This window comes from Ochotona princeps, chromosome 7 (assembly GCF_030435755.1).
Source record: "Ochotona princeps isolate mOchPri1 chromosome 7, mOchPri1.hap1, whole genome shotgun sequence".
NCBI classification, from domain to species: Eukaryota; Metazoa; Chordata; class Mammalia; order Lagomorpha; family Ochotonidae; genus Ochotona; species Ochotona princeps.
In genome coordinates, this window is record NC_080838.1 from 46,733,609 (window position 1) to 46,752,478 (window position 18,870).

The 18,870-nt window shown below is 35.3% G+C and overlaps 1 protein-coding gene across 2 annotated transcripts in view; it reads left to right on the forward strand.

Moving 5' to 3' along the window:
- Positions 1-18,870, forward strand: part of PPP3CA (protein phosphatase 3 catalytic subunit alpha) — a 294,420-nt gene that overhangs the window by 255,686 nt on the left and 19,864 nt on the right. For both annotated transcript variants that reach the window (XM_004594298.3, XM_004594299.3), the window contains exons 9-10: positions 7,097-7,222; positions 9,202-9,276. In XM_004594298.3, coding sequence (XP_004594355.1) covers positions 7,097-7,222; positions 9,202-9,276 — 201 coding nt within the window. The remainder of the gene's footprint in view (positions 1-7,096; positions 7,223-9,201; positions 9,277-18,870) is intronic.

Below are 18,870 nucleotides of genomic sequence, written 5' to 3' on the forward strand. Positions count from 1 at the left end.
TGACAAGTAGATGAGTGGTCTCTAGAAGGAAAGAATTGGTACCCAGACTTCCCTGAGAAACATTTCTGCTTCTTTCCCTGCAACAGATCAAAAGCTGTTGATGAACCATGTTTTACATTAAAGGTCTATCTCTGTGGGGACTAAGGCCTATCTTAAGTAGGGATGTAACTTTTGTCATCAGAGATTTTCGGTCTTTTGTGCAAGTTATTAACTAATGATTTTCACATCTGTCTATAAATATAATTATAATGATTATCGTATAATAATATGTGAATTCTGCCTGAAACAGAAATGGGAATTCCATTACTAGAGCCTGGGAGGGTGTAGAGAAGTTGGTGTAGGTTGCTAATGAGTGCCAGAGCACAGGATGAACAGGTCCTGGAGCCATGCAGCTAACGAGGTGGCCATGGTTCATTGTTGTATGTAATATTCTATGTAAGAACTGGACTAAGGAGCTGCTAGGCTCCAAACAAAAAAGAACAACTACAAAATGGAAAGGTAAATTGCCTGATATTCTTAATTTATGTTGTATATATCTGTTGATAGTGCACTGTACTCCCTTAAAACATACAATTGTTTTAAGACATATATAATTGTGAAAAGGTAATCCAAAATTTAAAAATAAATAACTGATTCAGTGGAAGAAATTCAGATTATTTATTTGAAATTGTAACAATTCATTATGTTTGACTTGTTTTGAACTAAATCCAAGGATGTATTTTTGATCCTAAGCTTTCTGTGTCTCTCTATGTAGCTGTGACATACCAGATTAAATTTTGAAGCAGCAAATGTTTAAAAATAAGTAACTGGCTCCTGCTTGAAGAATTTGTAACTGATAACATTTTACATTTCTCAGATGCCAAATATTTCATCTGATGATACTTAGTATCATTTATGCTGTTGATATTTATTTTTTATTTGATTGTTATATTTTGAAAATAGGAAGATAAATATATTATTATTTTACAAGCTTGAGAGGTGAAATGCAAGAGCCAGTATGATTTCCACACATCTCTATTTTCAGATATTTGCAATTTTAAAATGAAGTTAAAGCCTCTGAATTAGCACACTGGCTTTTTCTTATATCTCCATACTCCCTCCAGACTCCTTGTCATATATAGGTAGTTTCTTTTTTATTATGCTGATAAGTTGCATCTTTATGTTTTGAAAATTTCTATTTATTCTTCTTATTTTTTTTTTTGCTGTCCTGTCTTACTTTTTTTCTTTTTCTTTTCTTGTCACTTTTTCACTTAGCTTTCCATAGACCTTTTTCTGCAAGTAATATGATTGAGCATCAATTATATCTCAGTATTTAGCATTCCACAGGAATAAAAATTATTGTACCTCTTTATTACTTCTATCCTTATCTTCCCACATACTTAGTCCAGAATTCTGGATTCAAATATAACCTGGTTTAGAATTTCCTGATACTACATAAAGAATGCAAATATATACATATGGACACACACAGATCATAAGACTGGCTCATGTTGTTGCACAGAAATATCTAGTATAGTTGACTATCTTCATATAGTTAACATTAGTCAGATGTTTTCCATGAGACTTGGAATAAAGATGGGGAAACTTGGAGATATAAAAGATGAACATACCAAGACTAAAAAGTTGCTATTTGCTGATAAGGCATTCTCCTTAGTGAATAAGAGTAGTTGGTTAAGAGCCTAGATATGGACATCAAAGCATCGGGAATGAAAGGAATCAATAGAGACTGAACATGCATGCTGTAATATATACTAGAGGAAAACATGCATGTATTTAAAAAAAACCTTTATGAAAACATGAATGAAAATTGTGTTCTCCAGAATAGTATTTTTCAGAAAGTACAGATTTTTTAAAAATGCATGGGATGGGGAAGGGATGGGGGAATCCCAGTACCTATGAAACTGTGTCATAAAATGAAACATATTAAAAAATTCATAGTGTCTCTTTGGAATCAAAAAATACTTTCAAGCTGCTTTCCATTCTTAAAAAATGTTGCTATATCCTGTTATGAGTACATGGCTTGTACATCAGGAATTTTTTCCATTGAACCATTGTGTCTTTCTTTGTGATCCTAAGACTTTGCCAAAAGAACACAATAATGCTGTTTTTTTTCCTTTTTTTTTTTTAATGCATCTTCTGGTGGAAAAATTAGAGGAGAAAAACATTTTAAGTTCATTTTAAAATTTTTATTGCTGTTTCTGTTCTGCCTTTTTATTCCTGTAATGATTCTAAAATGTTCCAGTTTGGCTGCTTGTCATCTTTGATTTTTTTATTCTTTCCTATCTTAAAGATAGGAATGACTTGTCAGTTACAGATAAGAAACTGGCAGTTAGAAGTCGAAGTGAGAGAAAAGAAGTAATATGCATTTTATTCTGAAAACATCTGTTTGGTTCTATCTTCATGTTATAATGCCTGACATATGTTAGTAGTTTTACCAATACCAGTCTAAGAGTATCTCAGTAAATTCTGCTTTCTATTGCTCTTGAAATTTACCTGGAGTGTTCTGAGCTCATCTTGTTGTGAACTAATCAATTCGTCTTAATACCAATGCTTTGATGGCTTCTCTTAAAATAGAAACCCTCTGTTGGTCTTTGCCTATTATCCATTAATTTGTCAACAACTTTCCAGGGTAATAACTGTAGAGAACTTGTTGAGGACCATTGTGAAAGTCTCATGAAATTTACCAATTTCGATATGGTTAGCATGCTGTTACATGACCAAGTAGACAGAACAATACATCAAGTTTTCTAATTCTATTCCTGGAACTTTATTTTGTGGAGGAAAACTATTGTGCTATTATTATGCTTCATCAAGTGGGAATGGGCTCTTCATAACCTATTGTATATCTTCAGCTAAGGCTTAACTTTGCAGACAGGAACAAATAATTGCCTATTTTTTTAAATTTATTTATTTTAATAATCTTATGTAGTTAGGCTACAAAGGGTCAAGGGCTACAGGAAAGTGGGTTTTCAGACTAATATCATCATTTTTTCCCCTGTATCGGGGTCAGGGGAGAAACAAAGAGAAAAGCCCCTCCCAGCCTCCCACCCATCCCAGGTCCCTGATGTGAGGCATGCTCCAAGGGTCCTGCTCAAGCAGTTTTGATAGTTCAGTTCTGAATTGCTGCCAGTCTCGCAGTTCCAATCGTGATGAAATCTGTTCAGAATCTACTGGCTGACATAGTCCCTTCATGGTTGGAGTTCTGAGATCAGCAATTCATTTGGAGGGATCTCCAAGGAAACTTCGTCTGAGGTGATCCCATACCTAATTCTTGTGTGTGCTTGCGAGTACAGGGTCCAGCACAATCCGTCACCCCAATCAGCTTGTGCACATGCTGGTCATTTCAATTGCTGGGTCAGTTCTGTTTCCATCCCTGTCTTCCACGTGAACCGATGGGTGTTGTAGTCCAGCCCGATCCTGTCCACTTCATAATTGCCTAATTTTTAAGACTGTAATTCTGACATCGGAAAAAGCTAGCAACCAGGCCCAAAGATTCATGGGCTTAGGATTTCCCTTTAGCAAAGTTTTGTTCTGTTTTTCACCCCTACAGGTACAACAGAAAAACATTTATTTCTGTGCTGTCTGGTCTGCCCTAAATCGCGGCTAACAGAATAAGTTTTATTTACATGTCACAGCCTCTCCCAGACTTTTTGATACAATTGTTTAGTGATGCAAGGTCATGTCAACTTGTCAACAGAGTAGAGGAGCTCCTTAATGACACAGCTTCATTTTTTTCTCTATTTCCAAGACAAGTTGTTATAGGGTGATCTAAAGTGATTCCTGCTATACACTGTTCATATAATTTATATTACACTGGAACTAAACATTTTTCAGGTACTTCAGAGAAAAGCACACTGTGCTCTAGTTGGGTTTTGTAATCCCAGTGACAGTTGGAGGCAGGTGGCATGGGAGGAGGATGTGGGAGGTAGGAGATGAAGCATTAACTGAATTTCGTGACTGTAGATAGTTTAGAACATGTTTCATGTGTGGTATATAGTTATTACGCAAAATACCAAAATATGTGAGTAATTTATCAATATGTTATCCAAGAAAAAATGTTACATAAATAGGTTGTATTAGTAAACAAAAAGTTATGATATTTATTTCTAAATTAGATTGTTTTGTTTTAATCAGAGAAAAAGGAGAGAGGGTCTTCCTAACAGTCTGTATAATTAAAGATAATTTGTTAACATTGTTCGGGTCTGGAAGAGGTCATATATGCTTTCTGGGTGAAGTAATTCAGTTAAAAACCTAATTTAGTGGCATTGGTTCCTGTGAGTGATTCTTGACAGTATCTATCTGGCATTTTGGCTTACTGCCCTTTAGTGATATTTTTAATTGCACTAAACAGAAGAAAGAATTTATGTCTAAAATATGATAAACATCAGATGATTTATGTTGTGCATGCATTATACTGGAAAGATCAGGACCTTTAGATTCTGATCATAATTTTTCAGAATTTCCTAACTGTGACATTAGGCCAAGAAAAGAACCTGTCTGCCTACATTCAAAAGGCAAATGGAAGAGCCACTTTTGAGTAATGTTGTAAAGATCTGAAGGCCTAACATACTGATGGGCGTATAGTAACTGTGGCTACTGTTTAAATATATAATTGCTATTTTTAGTAAACCAAAGGCACTATGCCAATATAGTCATTTGGGGAATAATAGCATGGTGGGGAAGGAAAGAAGAAGGAAGAACTCCTATATCTACAAGCTGTGTCATGATAAATAATAAATGCATTTAAAAAGTTAAAGGCCTCTTAGGAGGAGCTGATGCTCATGTAGCCTGTAACAGAGACATGGAATACTTTGCCATTTCCATTCTAAACATCAGAGGTGTGGGTGTAGTAATTTCCCTTGTTTATTTTTTCACCTTGCATGTATCTAGTGTCCTGTAAATGGGTTCTTAGTTCCAATGATACAAGGTATAAATGACAGGATAGTGTAAAGGAGAATGAATATCCAGAAACATATGCAATATTCCTAATCCGATGGAAAGAAGAGAATGAATTTCTTCATTCATTGATTTCCCAACAGTGTCCATGACTTTGTGTTCCCTGGAGCCATATTGATTACCCAGAATTGTGATTCAAAATAAAGGCTTTAATCTTTTCAAATATGAGTTTAGTTATATAAATGCTGTTGGAAACGGCAATACAACATTAGGTTGCCATATGGCATTTGTCATGCCCAAACCACAGAACACTGTACATCTTCCAAATTGTTTGTACTGATCAAACCCATCCAAAAGATTATATGAATTCCAACACTATTCAGTGGAGACATTGCCCATCTGGCATGGATCCAAAGGAGAAGTGAGCAGTATGAAGAAAGAGTCAATAAAGCCTTGTTATATGAAAGAGGGATGCAAGCATTAGCAAATAAATTGCTTCAAAAAATGTAGGAGAAACACCAGAATGTCTCTTGCTTTTTAGCATCTGATCTGAGTTGATACCATATGAGACACAAATGTAAAGCCTTAAAAGTAGAGTTAGGCATCCACATAAATATATAGAATAGCTATGGTCAAATCATAATTGTACTGTGAATTTTGGAGGAAGGAAGGATTGCATCCACTGAAAGATAGCAAAGCAGGTTTCACCGAAGGGGCAGAGTTTGGGTTGAATTCGAAACCAGGGATTGAATTTGGATACACAGAGAATCCTCAGCAAGCATTCCACGTAGAACAAATGCGGAGTTTTGAAGCTTTGCTGTGCTAAAACCCAATAAATATTCAGTAGCTTTCCGGTATGCAGATTCTAGCTATCTTTGTTGTATCACCTATAACCAGATGCTACAACATATTTTATATAAGTCATCCTAAAGAACTTAAGTAATGAAATTTCATTTCAACCAAATGTATAATTCATTTTACATCACAGATTCTATTATTCTTAGTAGTGTAGTGCTGATGATACTGTGATAGAACAATATATGTAAACATGTATATACATATATTCACCAAGAGGAGCTGTCTAATGGAGACTAGCATACCTAGAAGTGAAGATACGTTTCAGTATGTATGTCTACTCCTGAATGAAAGATGAACCCCCAGTGAAACTTAAATGTGTCTGGACTTCTTATAGACATTGTCCATGCCTATAATGCTATGCTCTACCTAAATAGCCAAAAGATGGACTTGTGACTGTTGCTGAAAGACTGTACTATTATGATAATATGGAGGAAAACAGTGGGAGTGGAGGGGAGTGGGGGGAGAAGGGGAACTCTCTCAACATGTGGAATTGTATCATGAAAAGTAAAATCTTATAAAAAGAACAGTAAAAGTGAAATCTTGCCAGAGCTCTGGAATTAAGAAATAAAAGTATCATCATAATATTTATAAGCTTCAATTATGAAGCAAAAGCATGTTTCATATTTTTCCAGAAAGTAGAACTAGAAGCAGTGAATGGTAAAAGTGGGTTTAATCTCAAACTGAGAATTCACCACAACTTAAAATTGTGCAACCAAACATAACATGCCAACCTATTAAAGCCGGTGGCTTTTTCTGTATTGAAAAAGGACATACAGGGACCTGCCAATCCTGTGTCAGTCATGTTTACCATCTAATGAATTTCTGGGTCCAGGCAGAAATGAGACTAGCTGGATCTCAGGTTCTGTCCAAGGGAAGTGTTCTGTGTTAACATGTATCTGCATCCAGACACCATACAGAGCAAAATGAAATGCAAATTCGTTTTTCTGAGTCTTGGATTTTGCATCTTTTTCACAACTCAAGAATTTACCCGCAGAATGTAGCGTATAATTTATGTGAGATTCAGTTCAGACATTTCATTTTAGTTAGTCAAGCAAGCAATCTAATTTCAACTATTTTTACAACTATTATTGTGAGTCATACTGGGAGAGGAGATGTGATTTTAAATAAGAAGTAAATAAAGGTGTTTTGGAGATCATTAAATGATCTCAGACTTACTTTGCTATGCTACTTTAATTAACGTAACCGAGTAAATAACACTGTAAGCTTCTTGGCTGCAACAGCAGCTTGGTTTTATTCCTGATGGACATCTGATTAGCTGTTTTATAGAAATGTTTCCCAAGATGTGTGCTGTGACTCTAACACGTTCTGTTTGTGTTTACAGCTGCAGTATTGAAGTATGAGAACAACGTTATGAATATCAGGCAATTCAACTGTTCTCCCCATCCTTACTGGCTTCCAAATTTCATGGATGTGTTCACTTGGTCCCTGCCATTTGTTGGAGAAAAAGGTGGGTTACAAAATCCCAAAATGTACTTTATTTGAAAATGGCCCTGGAAACTAGGAAAAATATGATTACTATGTGACACTCAGAGACTATTAGCAATTTGTTGTAACCAGTGAAATTCACAAACTACACCATGAAAAAAGGGATTTGAATGTATGATAATGTGTATCTTGTTAACAAGATAAAATGAACAAGTTAAAGCACATGAAAGAAATAAGTATTATTTGAAAGGAATTCTGCAGTTTCAAAATATTTTTCTGAAAAATAAGAAATGAGCTTTACCTGATTTAAAACAGTTTTTACTTTTCTTCTTACCCCATTTACTGTACTTCAATTATATTGTTGTATTATTTTGTTTTACAAATTATCTACCCAGTTAAAGAGTTAGCCACACTTTCCTTACTCAGCTGATAGTAGAATTATTTCTTGATGGTGCTTAGGACTATAATATTTTCATATGTATATAAGAACATATATACACATATATTAGAATAGGGATAAAGTACATTAAAACAGTAGACATTAGTGTACTATATAGGATACATAAAATTAGACAAATTTACATGTAACAATTATTTCCTTGATCTCTCTTTGAGCAGCAGTAGTCTTTTTTTTTCCTTTCATCTGCTTTTTTTCCCTCCTGTTGCTCCCTCCTATCTTCCTTCTTTTCCCCCTTTGTTTTGCTTTCATAGTTTGACCTAAACCTCAGCCTACATTTGAAAGGAAAGCCTGCAGCAACTGAGCTAGTAGATGGAAGACCTAGCAATGATAGACTTATATGCTTCCTCAGGCATTTCTCCACACATCTCCCAAGTGGCTGATCAGATACTGTAATGAAGACAAGAATTCCCATAGGTTTTAGACTAATGATGCCCTGTGAGGAGTTTTAGGGGGAAAAAAAAATCCATGCTTTTACTCTACAGTATTTGTACTTCTTTAAAATTCTATTAAAATGCTCTAAATGATTATTACAAAGGACAGCAATTGTTCACTTGCAAAGAAGTCTTTGCTTTGAATTCCAAAACAGGTCAAAAGTAAACTTTTATGGTGTCTGATAAATGTTCCAGTCCTAGTCCTTTTTGACTCTCTCCTGCACTGATCAAGTCACTGGCAGGTGTTGGTGCCATCGATCAGCTTTTGTGGAAACTAAAGCAGTGTTTGTCTAAAAACTGCTGAGCACTTCAGTTTCCATCAATTACTCACATCTTGAGCATTTCTTAGGAAATAATGCATTAATACATTAATACAACTTAAAGTTGAGAATTGATATTTTACTCTGAAATTTTACTTGTCATTTATTTTTACTTCTAGAAAAACTTTTTAAAAGACATTAAATGTAAATCATACACACATCAGTGTAAGGTAGCTCTTCTGTGTCCAACATTTTCAGATAATACTAGTATCATATATTTATGTAACTCAGTTTCTAATTTGCCTATATTTCAGGTTTTTGAGAATCTTTGTTCAGGAGTCAAATTTAGTGATGCTTTTATCAATGCATTCCTTTCTTAAATCAGTTAGAAATTAAAAAAAAAACATGCCATTTTTTTTGTTCTTGGTTTCTGGAAAATTAGTATGTATTTTTGAAGAAGGCAAAAAGAATTCCAGTATTTGTTTCTTCCCTGTTGTGTAGAAATTTAGTATAATGTAGTTCAAATATCTTCATTATGCAGATAATCAAAAATTCAACAATAACATTTTCTTCCATGCATATTCATCTTATATCCACATCCCATGTTTGATTTGCCTATTGTTGATCTACAAGTAGGAAATGTTATCAGTATTCTAGATAGGAATGAGCTAATAATTTGATAATGATAGTATAGAATCAAAAAGCCTGTAGGATGTACATTTTATAGTAACCACTTTTGGGGGATTCTATATACTAACTGGTTTGGACATATTATCTATCACTAGTCTTTTTGTTAATGGTACCAGGTTATAAGCAAAGTTTGTGCTTTTCTTTCTATTTCTTTTTCTAGTGACTGAGATGCTGGTAAATGTGCTCAACATCTGCTCAGATGATGAACTGGGGTCAGAAGAAGATGGATTTGATGGTAAGAAGCTTGTTCCTTTGTGCAGATGCTGTTTGCCAACCGTTACTTGGCATCTCATTGCTAGCTCTCTAAAATACTGAGATTTCCATTGTGTTTAAATCACAACATGCTATTGTGAATGATAGAATTTTGTCTTCTGATTGCATTAAAGAGCCGTAAGAAGCATAAGCCTTAGATTTCCCATCACTTTGGGAACATTGTTGAAGTATTAAATTATTTATATAATGCTCTTTCAGTACATTACATTACTAAGTAACATTTTTTGGATTCTCAGTATAAATATAAACTACTTTCTACCAGTTATTGCCATTTATTGGGCAACTTCTTTAAGTAATCTTTAGTTGAGTTTTTCCTATCAGTTATTCAGATTTTGTTTGGTAATCTGTTGATGCACATTGATATATTGGTAACTTTTTAAATCAGTCATTTTCATGTGTTTAACAATCAAAAATAAGCAGGCAATGAGGAGGTTATTAAAATGTTTTAAGATAGTATTTGACATTTAGTTATTCCCAAAGACTATACTTTCTTATATCAAGGACAAAAGTCCCAAGAGGGATTTATATGAAAGGAAAAATTACTCTGGGTAGTACAAATTACCTCAAAATAAGTGGAAACTGTTCAGAAAATGTAGTTAGAGGTGGAATACACAAGAGAAAACCTCATTTTAAGATAAAGACCTATTTCATTAAGAAATTGCCATCTTGTCAGAGACTGATATGTAAATAGATGATACTAATAAAAATAAGACAACTTGAAAAGCAAAGGATGAAGGTGCTGGGAGAAACCATACTGTAGTGAGAGTTACTATTTAAGGTTACACTTAGCTACCATTGAAGACTGCACTAAGATAAATCAAAAAGAGAATGCAGCACTTTCTGCAAGTTGATACCAATTGACAGGATTTAATGTTTATGTAGACTTTGGATAGGTCATAACTATAAATGCGTACTACCTAATGTTGCAGGCATAAGTAAAGTATAAATGTTATTACACACATGTAAATAAGGTCTGCATAATATGATAAATTTAAAGTGCACCAAGATTGAACTTGCATACTCCTTCATTCATCTGTGGAAGCCAAAAATGTCACTCTCTTACGAGAAGATAGACTAGAGGTCAGTAGAGACTTAGGTAGTGTGTGGCTAAAAGGGATGTGTTAGGCGTGAATATCAGATTACAAGGAATTCGTGCTTGTAGCACAGATAAATCTAGTTTATACCATTCTTTGATATATTGCAAAATAGCTAGAAAATAATGAGTCCAGGGTCTCCCAGCATGTGGAAAAGATCATGTTTGAGGAAACCAAGGTGCTGGTTGCCACAATTTGATTATTATGACTCTCTATATATATCTTTATAAGTATGTATAAATATTAAGTGACAAAATTTTTGATTTTTTTTCACATTTAAAACTTTTGTTTTATGATACAGTTCTGTAGACTCTGGAGTTGCCTATGCTCTTACCCAAGTTCCCTCCCCAGCCCCATTGATTTCCCCTCTAGTTTTACGATGGAGGTCCTTCATGAGCAGTCACAAGTCCATCATACTGCTATTGAAGTGTTTCCTGACAGTATAGTCATGGACGTTGTCAGAGAGTCCATCATCTTGCTGGGTAGCAATTATTTTAAAAAGCGAGGAAGCCTCTAAGAAGAAGGAAAAATGTGTACTATACAATTTATTCTTGACCTGTCAGTAACCCTTGCCTGTTATGTGTCCTCCTGTCTTCATCGCTTGCACTCAATTTGCTTTCTCTGTGTTGTTTTCACGGGGCGGGAGCTGAAGAGGCATAATAGAGGAAGGAAAAAAAATTAAGAGTAAAAAACTTTTACTGGGTAAAAATTAACTTAAGAATAGCCACTGGAACTACAGCAAATATGTGGACATTTTTTTAAATACACAGATCACTCACATTTTTTACTTTTGTAAGATTCTTTTTGTTTTATATTGAAGATTTTGTACATATTTACAGACTATAAAGCAGTACTTGTAATACAACTTGTACTAATCAAGCTCTTCACTTGATTCCCCAATCATTCCATCACCAATCCTTCTCTAACGTAGCCACAGTGTACTAGTGTTAAGTTTCCATGGACAGTGTTAGCAATGAGCAAAACTCAGTAAGTTTAGTGTACAGATGTGTAGATTTTTGAACTTTCCACACTTGAGGTTTCAAGGTCTGAAATATTTCGCTCAGAAATAGTGTCATGTGTGTTTCAAACAGAGCAACATTAATGTGCAAGCCATTTATTTTAGCTTCCCTAAAAAATTATGTAAAATAGATTCCATACCCTTCTTTGTCCTCAAACATCAAGGCAAAGAAAACAACTTCATTCTACTTAACTTCAGTCTTCTCCTAGATGATACAGATGTCTTGTGTTTTAAATACCTGTATATCTGAATGAGTCAAACATTTCTGGCTCACACTGGCTTCTGCAGGAAAAAAGTACATTATGACTCTCCCCTGGTTGGCTTCTGCTTTATAAATTAAGGAATTTGATAGGCAATGCTCCCCCCCCCCCAAAAGGATTGCTGTTTTTACTTGGCCTATGGTTTTTTGATATTGAAAATAAAATTATGAAACTTCTGTTGATCCTATAAACTGAACACAGTAGACGGCCAAAGATTCTGCTTTACCAGTCTACTTGACATGTACTGGGGAATTTATTTCCTATTTCCAGTTGTGACTTTGGATGATAGGGAATCTGGTTTCAATTGGCTGTTGTTATTTACCCAGACATTTTAGAGAAGAAATAAATTCAAGAAAGATGAATCTCATTTACTAGTTAATCCTCATAAATGAAGAAGTCTCATTTCAGACTAAGGATTACTAAGTGATTCCAAAATGATTGCTGGGGGGCAGAGGAAGCTGAGAGTAATCAAGTAGTACTCATTACAGAGCTCTTTTTATTGTTCATGACTTTAATAAGGGAATAGTGGTAAGCACTAGAAACCTAATGACAGTTTCATAGTTAGAATTTTTTGGTAATTTGGGGTGTCTGCTGTTATGCTAGGGCTTAACACATGGGACCCTATGCACAGGTGAAACAGTGGAGTGTGTGTTCTGTACAGCAGGCTCTCATGCCCATGAGTTCTGTACTCACAGATTCAAGCCTCTGTCATTGGGAAATAGCTGGAAAAAATAAACTTAAGTCTGTTGTGAGGGGGAAAAAAATGGAAATTTCTTTTAGGCCCCGAAATAGACTGTGAGATCATCTTTCCATGTAAAAATTATGTTTGAGACTATAATATGTGCTGAGTCTTGCTGCCTGAAAGGGTTAAGAAGAGAAACCCAAATCCTATAGAATAAGAAAGAAAAAAATAGTAAAAACATTTCAAGCCAAATACGGTTTCAAGCCACACTGGAAAGACTTTATATTGAATTAGAATTTATGTCTCTACTTCCAACTAAAGAGCAAACCACATGGTAGAACTCTTACCCTCTAGTCAAATTTTTGCCTTATCCTAATGTTAACCACACACAAGTCACTAAATATGGGATCAGAGCAGATTCTTACATTGCTATTGCAAAACGTCCAGATTGTATACAAGAACAGTATCTCCGTAGTCTGCTTTGAATTATTAGATAATTCCTCATGTTGAATATCACAGATTCCAGTGTGTCTCCCTACTTATTTTGGTCTAGCTTTCAAAAGTCACAAAAAAACTTCTTAAATTGCACAGCTGAAAATTAGTGGGATTTACATGGCATTGCACTGGTCCTTGAAGAAGTGCTTCTGTAAGGATTTGGTCATGTTATTTCCTACAAAGATATTTCTTTGCCATGCCAAATGTTTGACCTAGTGCAAAAAGTGATCTAGTGCAAAAAAATGGCTATCGGGTGAGGGACACTTAACACTAATAAACAACTCTGAAAAATACATCATAAAGGTCCCTTCTTTGTGTGTCTGTCAACATGTCTACTAAGAATGTTAGCTTAGGGCTTTTCTGCAGTTTTCATGAGAACTGATAGTACTCAAAAATACTCAAAGGAGTTTTCAGTCTCCCATATTTCAGGTTTTGCTAGTCCGAAAGAACACAGTTGTCTTCTCTGTAATAATTGGCAGACTTGGAAGTTATTTTGGAGAAATGGGGTATATGTTATTTTCATTAAAAAATATATAATAGAGCCGCAGAATTGCTTCTAGTGCCCTGAGAAGCAATGGCAATGCAGTTCTTATGCTCTGTTCCCTGAAGCATCAACTTGAAGTAGATTGGCAGAGGAGAAACAAAGACACCTTCTCAAACTCACAAGGATGAAAGAGAACAAATCAAAACTCATGGTCAAAGTCAGGATCTTAACAAGTTACCTCAAGGTTGAATGGAGTGTCTGAATGGGGACAAAGGCAATGGAAAGAAAAAAGATCAAAAGGAGATGCCCAGGAAAGATTTTCAACGAGTAGCACTGTGGACTACACAGGATTTTGACAAAGGTGCGAAGGAAGGGAAACCCATCCTTACTTTTCAAACCTAGGTGCCCAGAGGAAGATGGCATTTACAAACACTTCAAAGTTCCCAGAATAGGTGACTTCCATTATGGACATGAGTTTGAGCAAAACTGACTCAAGCAACTCTGGCTGTGCCTAAGTAGAATTTACAAATGGAATCCTAGAGATTGGAAAGGAATTCTATGCTGCTGGCAGAGTCTTGGAATTAAGTTATAACTGCACCAAAGAGTGAATTACGTAGAAGGAAGTGAACAATGAAAGAGTAATCCTTGAAATCCATGTCTGCTAGTGAGGCTGGAGAAGAAAGACAGCCAAGGAACACAGCAGTGAACGGGAGAGAGCACCAGATTCAGGTTTGTGTAGCAGTGCAGTCAGCAGCCATCACAGTGTTCACCCTTAGGACAGAAAAGCTCATGTGAGCTGCAAGTCTGATCAGAAAAAGAAAGCACTGAAACCATGACATGGGTATCAAGTACTAGGTTACTGAGAGGAAGCCAACAATGATGTTTATAATAACCAAAAAAATAAATAATAATAACAAAAAATGAAAACACCAAATAAATCAAAAACATAAAATTCAGGGCATGAGTGAGATAAACTAGTTCATATTGAAGGATCAACATGAAAAAGATCTTTCTTGTCCTCTTCTATTTTCAGAAAGACAAAAGAGAAATAGTTTTCATTTTGGCTGTGTGAGAAATCCGTATAATTTGCAAGGAAAATTAACCGCAAAGATGGATGTCTTTTTAATACTATAAGATTCTCTTGTTGTTTAAATCATATCTGAATTTTCATGATGTGATTAGGAAAGGGAAAGTGTGTGTGTGTGTGTATAAAGAAAGAGTACTTATGTTAAGTATTTTGGGAAAGATATTTTTTCTTGTCTTCCCAGTTTATTATTTTTTCCATTTGACCAATATTTTAGTGTTCAGCCTAAAACTTAATTCATATTTGTTATTATCAATGCACTGTTTCTACTTTACTCCTTTTATATCACAGGTAACCGGTTCTTATATCACACTCATAATTTAAAAAGGAAATAAATCTTTACGTATAGTATGTCATTAACGCTGAAACATAGCATGCATCAATATTTACTAGGTGGTAGCATATGATCTCCATCATATTCACAACTGTAGACATGCTGGAGCCTTGACCGAGCATAATACCAAGTTAGCCAGCATATATTTTTTCACTACTTACAATCCTGACTTAAATGATGCAGTGATACAGGTATTAAGATCCTGCTCTCTGTTTGTATTATATACATGATTTTGTAAGGTCAGAGCAATTGACATGAGGAAAATCTGCAGAAAAAAAAACTGGGCAAAATCAGCTAACTGAAAACAGCACAATATAAGATATATTCTCCTTTTTCTAACAGCTTTCATGATTTCTATGAATGCTGAAGCAGGCTCTCAATTTGATGATTGTACTTTTTATGAGAATAATTACTAACTGCTTGGACAAGGCAGAATTGTTCTGGGGAATGTAATACTTATAAAACATTCCACCTTTAAGGGAATTAATCTCTGCAGACTTAAAGACTACACTAAAAAAAATATCATAAATGCTCAGAAAATTTAAATTTTACACAGATTTTTCTATTAGATATTTTGCTCTTCCAAAATGTATCACGTGTGCCTCTTTATTCTTGGCTCAAGAGAAACTATGAAACTGTTTCTTTAAAACTCGATGGAAATAGAAATACTAATTCTGTTTGTTCAGCCCGTCTTTCTAGGATAGTCCATTTGTGGGGGAAGAACAAGCCACATCACCCATGCTGCTGATCTTACCTATGAGTGTGCCATCATTTGGGGTTCAGCCTTTTGCCTGGTGGCCACAAAGAACAAATGGGGACCCGTCTCAGGGCAGCTTGATGCCAAGATCACACATTTAGTCTTTCAATTTACAAGGGAAATGCAACTGTTAGAAGCATTGAACTAGGCACATCTGGCACCAGGCATTTTCTCCTCAATAATAAAAGGGACTTTTGAGTATTCACCACATGCCAAAACGCAGGATGTGGCGCATGTGTTTGTTGAATACTGAAAATGACCATTTTACCTCTCTAATTCCTGCACCTATGTATGGAGTTTATCAGCTAGCCTAGTGCTGTAATGAATCCTAACTTGCCAGGTGATGGCCTTATTACTGTCTCTGTTCTTTATCTCTCCTCTGCAAAACAGAGGCTGGAAGTACTATCCTTATGTGGCGATTATGAGGATTATCAGAAATAGTGCAAATAAAGCTTTCAGAATATTCCTCATTTATGGATAAGAATGTGAGCTTACAGTAACTTGTCTAAGCTATCACTCTTTAAGATTCAGGAGTTGGAGCACAAACACAGGTTGTTACGCTGTCCTGGCTATACCATCATACCTATGTGCCTCAAAAGAAGTATGTGAACCAAATACATAAACTTAATGCTGCACAGAGGAGACAGGGCATTTAATAGTCTTTGGCCTCTGGACATTCATTCTGCAAATATTTCAAATCAGCCATGCTCTTCTCTGCTGTTCTGTGCCTGAATAACATTTCTTTTTCTTTTAAATTTTATTTTTACTTAAATATGACAGATTTCATGTGTTTCATAATATGCAATTTTAAGCACATAATGATATATTAATGTAATATCCTTCTTCCCTCTCTCTTCCTTTTTTTCCAAATTGATTTTTGTGATATGATCAGTTTAGTTTGTAATCACAGAATTAATTCTCCACCACATAAAGAATTTAACAGATTTCTGATTCATCTAAGCAGACATGTTCTATATCTTTAACATATGCTTCTATAGTAATTGACCAAAACCTAATGGACATTTTCCTGCTTCTTGTTTTTGAGCAAAACCGTACTGCATTTCCCATGAAGTAAGAAAATACTCTGTCTCAGTTCTAAATAGCAGTAGCAGAAGTTGGGTGACTTAGTTTCAGATCAGCTCACTGAACACCAGTGCCTGCGACATCATCAGGAAAGGAGTTGTCGTTTTTCTTTGAGCCTGCTTTTAGCTGTGCTACATACAATATTCAGTTAACTTTCTATCTAGATACAGCACATGAAATAAATAACCATATATGATGCTACTTTTGTACACTATTCTCATCCAATTTGTGTAATTCTAAATATAGCATCTAAACATCATTCTGATATTTGGGAAGTATATAAATACTAAGTGTCTTATTGCATTCTTACAGCACAAAGCAAATAAGCAAAGTTAGGTCCTTAATAAACGTGGTTTTAGCCCCCATTTATATCCAAATGAGTTGTTCGTGTGAAAGATACCCAAGCATTGTGATTGCTTCCCTCTTACATAGTAAGTCAGTGTTATTAACCTGACAGTTACTGATCCCTTCCATTTTGTTTTCACTTTCTACTGTTAGCCTATAAATGTCATGTGTTTCAGTCATGGTAAAGGATTTGGTACAGTTAGGGTTTTACAGGCTATGTTAACTTCTGAATTTTATAACCATAAACAAACTGGGATGACCTTCTTTTAAGGCATGAGTTAAATATGTGATCTATTTATGAAAGTCTGATGGGGGTTTTCTAAACTGCTAGGAAGTCTCCAGTTGTCATCCCTGTTAAAGTTACATTTTTGGTCAATCCTTTATGCTCTGTGGAGGAGTCATTGAACAGATGGAACACAACATCACCAGGAACAACAGTGCAAGGACCACATTAGAACTGGTAAATGAAATCACCAGTAGAAAATTTTCTAGAAATTTTCTAAGTAGAAAATAGCCAAATAATGCCAGTAATTGCACATCTGGGAGCAGTAGTCTGCATTTTGAAGACTTCCTATTCAAAATATTCAGTTGTGTTTTACAACAGAGAGGTGAGCAAAAACATAACTTATGCTATACCAACCTTAAAATCCATCCCTCCAAATAGACTTTTTATTTTCAAAACTCATATTTGAAAGAACTTTCAATGGCTTTCAAAGTGAAATATAAGACTAAATGTCTTTATGCCAAATATCACACCATTGCAGACATTATTATAAGCTGAGATTTCAGTAAAGCTAAAAAACATATGGAAGAAATTCAGAATATGTGGTTTAGAGTGAATGGCTATTATATTCCAATTTTATAACCTTTCACTGTGCAATGTAGTAGAATTAGAATTCAAATTAGATATTCTAAAATATATAAGAATTTAATTTTCAGAAGCTTAAATTTTTACAGTAGTTTCTCCACTTGTTATCCTGAAGGTGTTTTTTTCTACCTAAAATAATAAGCTACATACATATATGAACAACTCTGCAGAGCCCAATAGTTAGTCTTTTGAATTAGATCTAACCAGCACTGTCCCTAAAGTGAATGGGCAGAGTATTCTCATATTCATTGGCCAGTTCTAACAACTCTAGAAACTGAGTAATCTTATTCTCTTTTATTTTTAAGAGAAATAGATTGATTTAAATGGAGAGCTATAGGGAGAAACGGGGAAAAAAGAAAGCATGCACTTCTGAAATAGCCACTGTAAAGGCGTCCATGCCATGCCAAAGCCAAGAAACAAGAATTTCATCCTGGTTTTCCTTATGGGAGACAAGGACACAGGTATTTGGCCATGATCTGTTTCCTTGCCCAGGGTATTTTCCAGGAAACTGGATCAGAACTGGTTGTTGCTCCAAGTGGACACTCAACCTCAGCACCCCATGCTGCCCCCAGTCATCTAATTCTTAACAAAAAACAATCTCCAGACTGAAATGTTGATGTACTGGGGTTACCCGTGATGTTTCAAGTGATGTTTAAAGACACTTCATTCTTGGGTCTTGTGCCTTCATATATCCTCTTACTTAATGGTAGTCTTCCTGAGATCTGGGTGGGACCTAGCAAGAGGGGAAGCAATGCAGCTCCTCTTTCTTGGCTGGACTAATCCTATTTTAACAGAAGCACAGTTCTCCCTAGCCATGAGCACTTGAACATTATTATGAAAACCTCTGGTATATACTACAAGCAAACTTTTGAAAAGCATACTATCTAAGGACTGGCATAGTCCCTTAGCAGTTAAGCTGATTTGTGTGATGCTGGAGTCTTTTTGAACACGGATTTGTGTCCCTACTGGTCCACTTCCTATCCAGCTTTCTGCTACTGGCCTGAGAAAAGCAAAGGAAGATGACCCGAGTTCTTGGGCCTCTCCTTACCCAC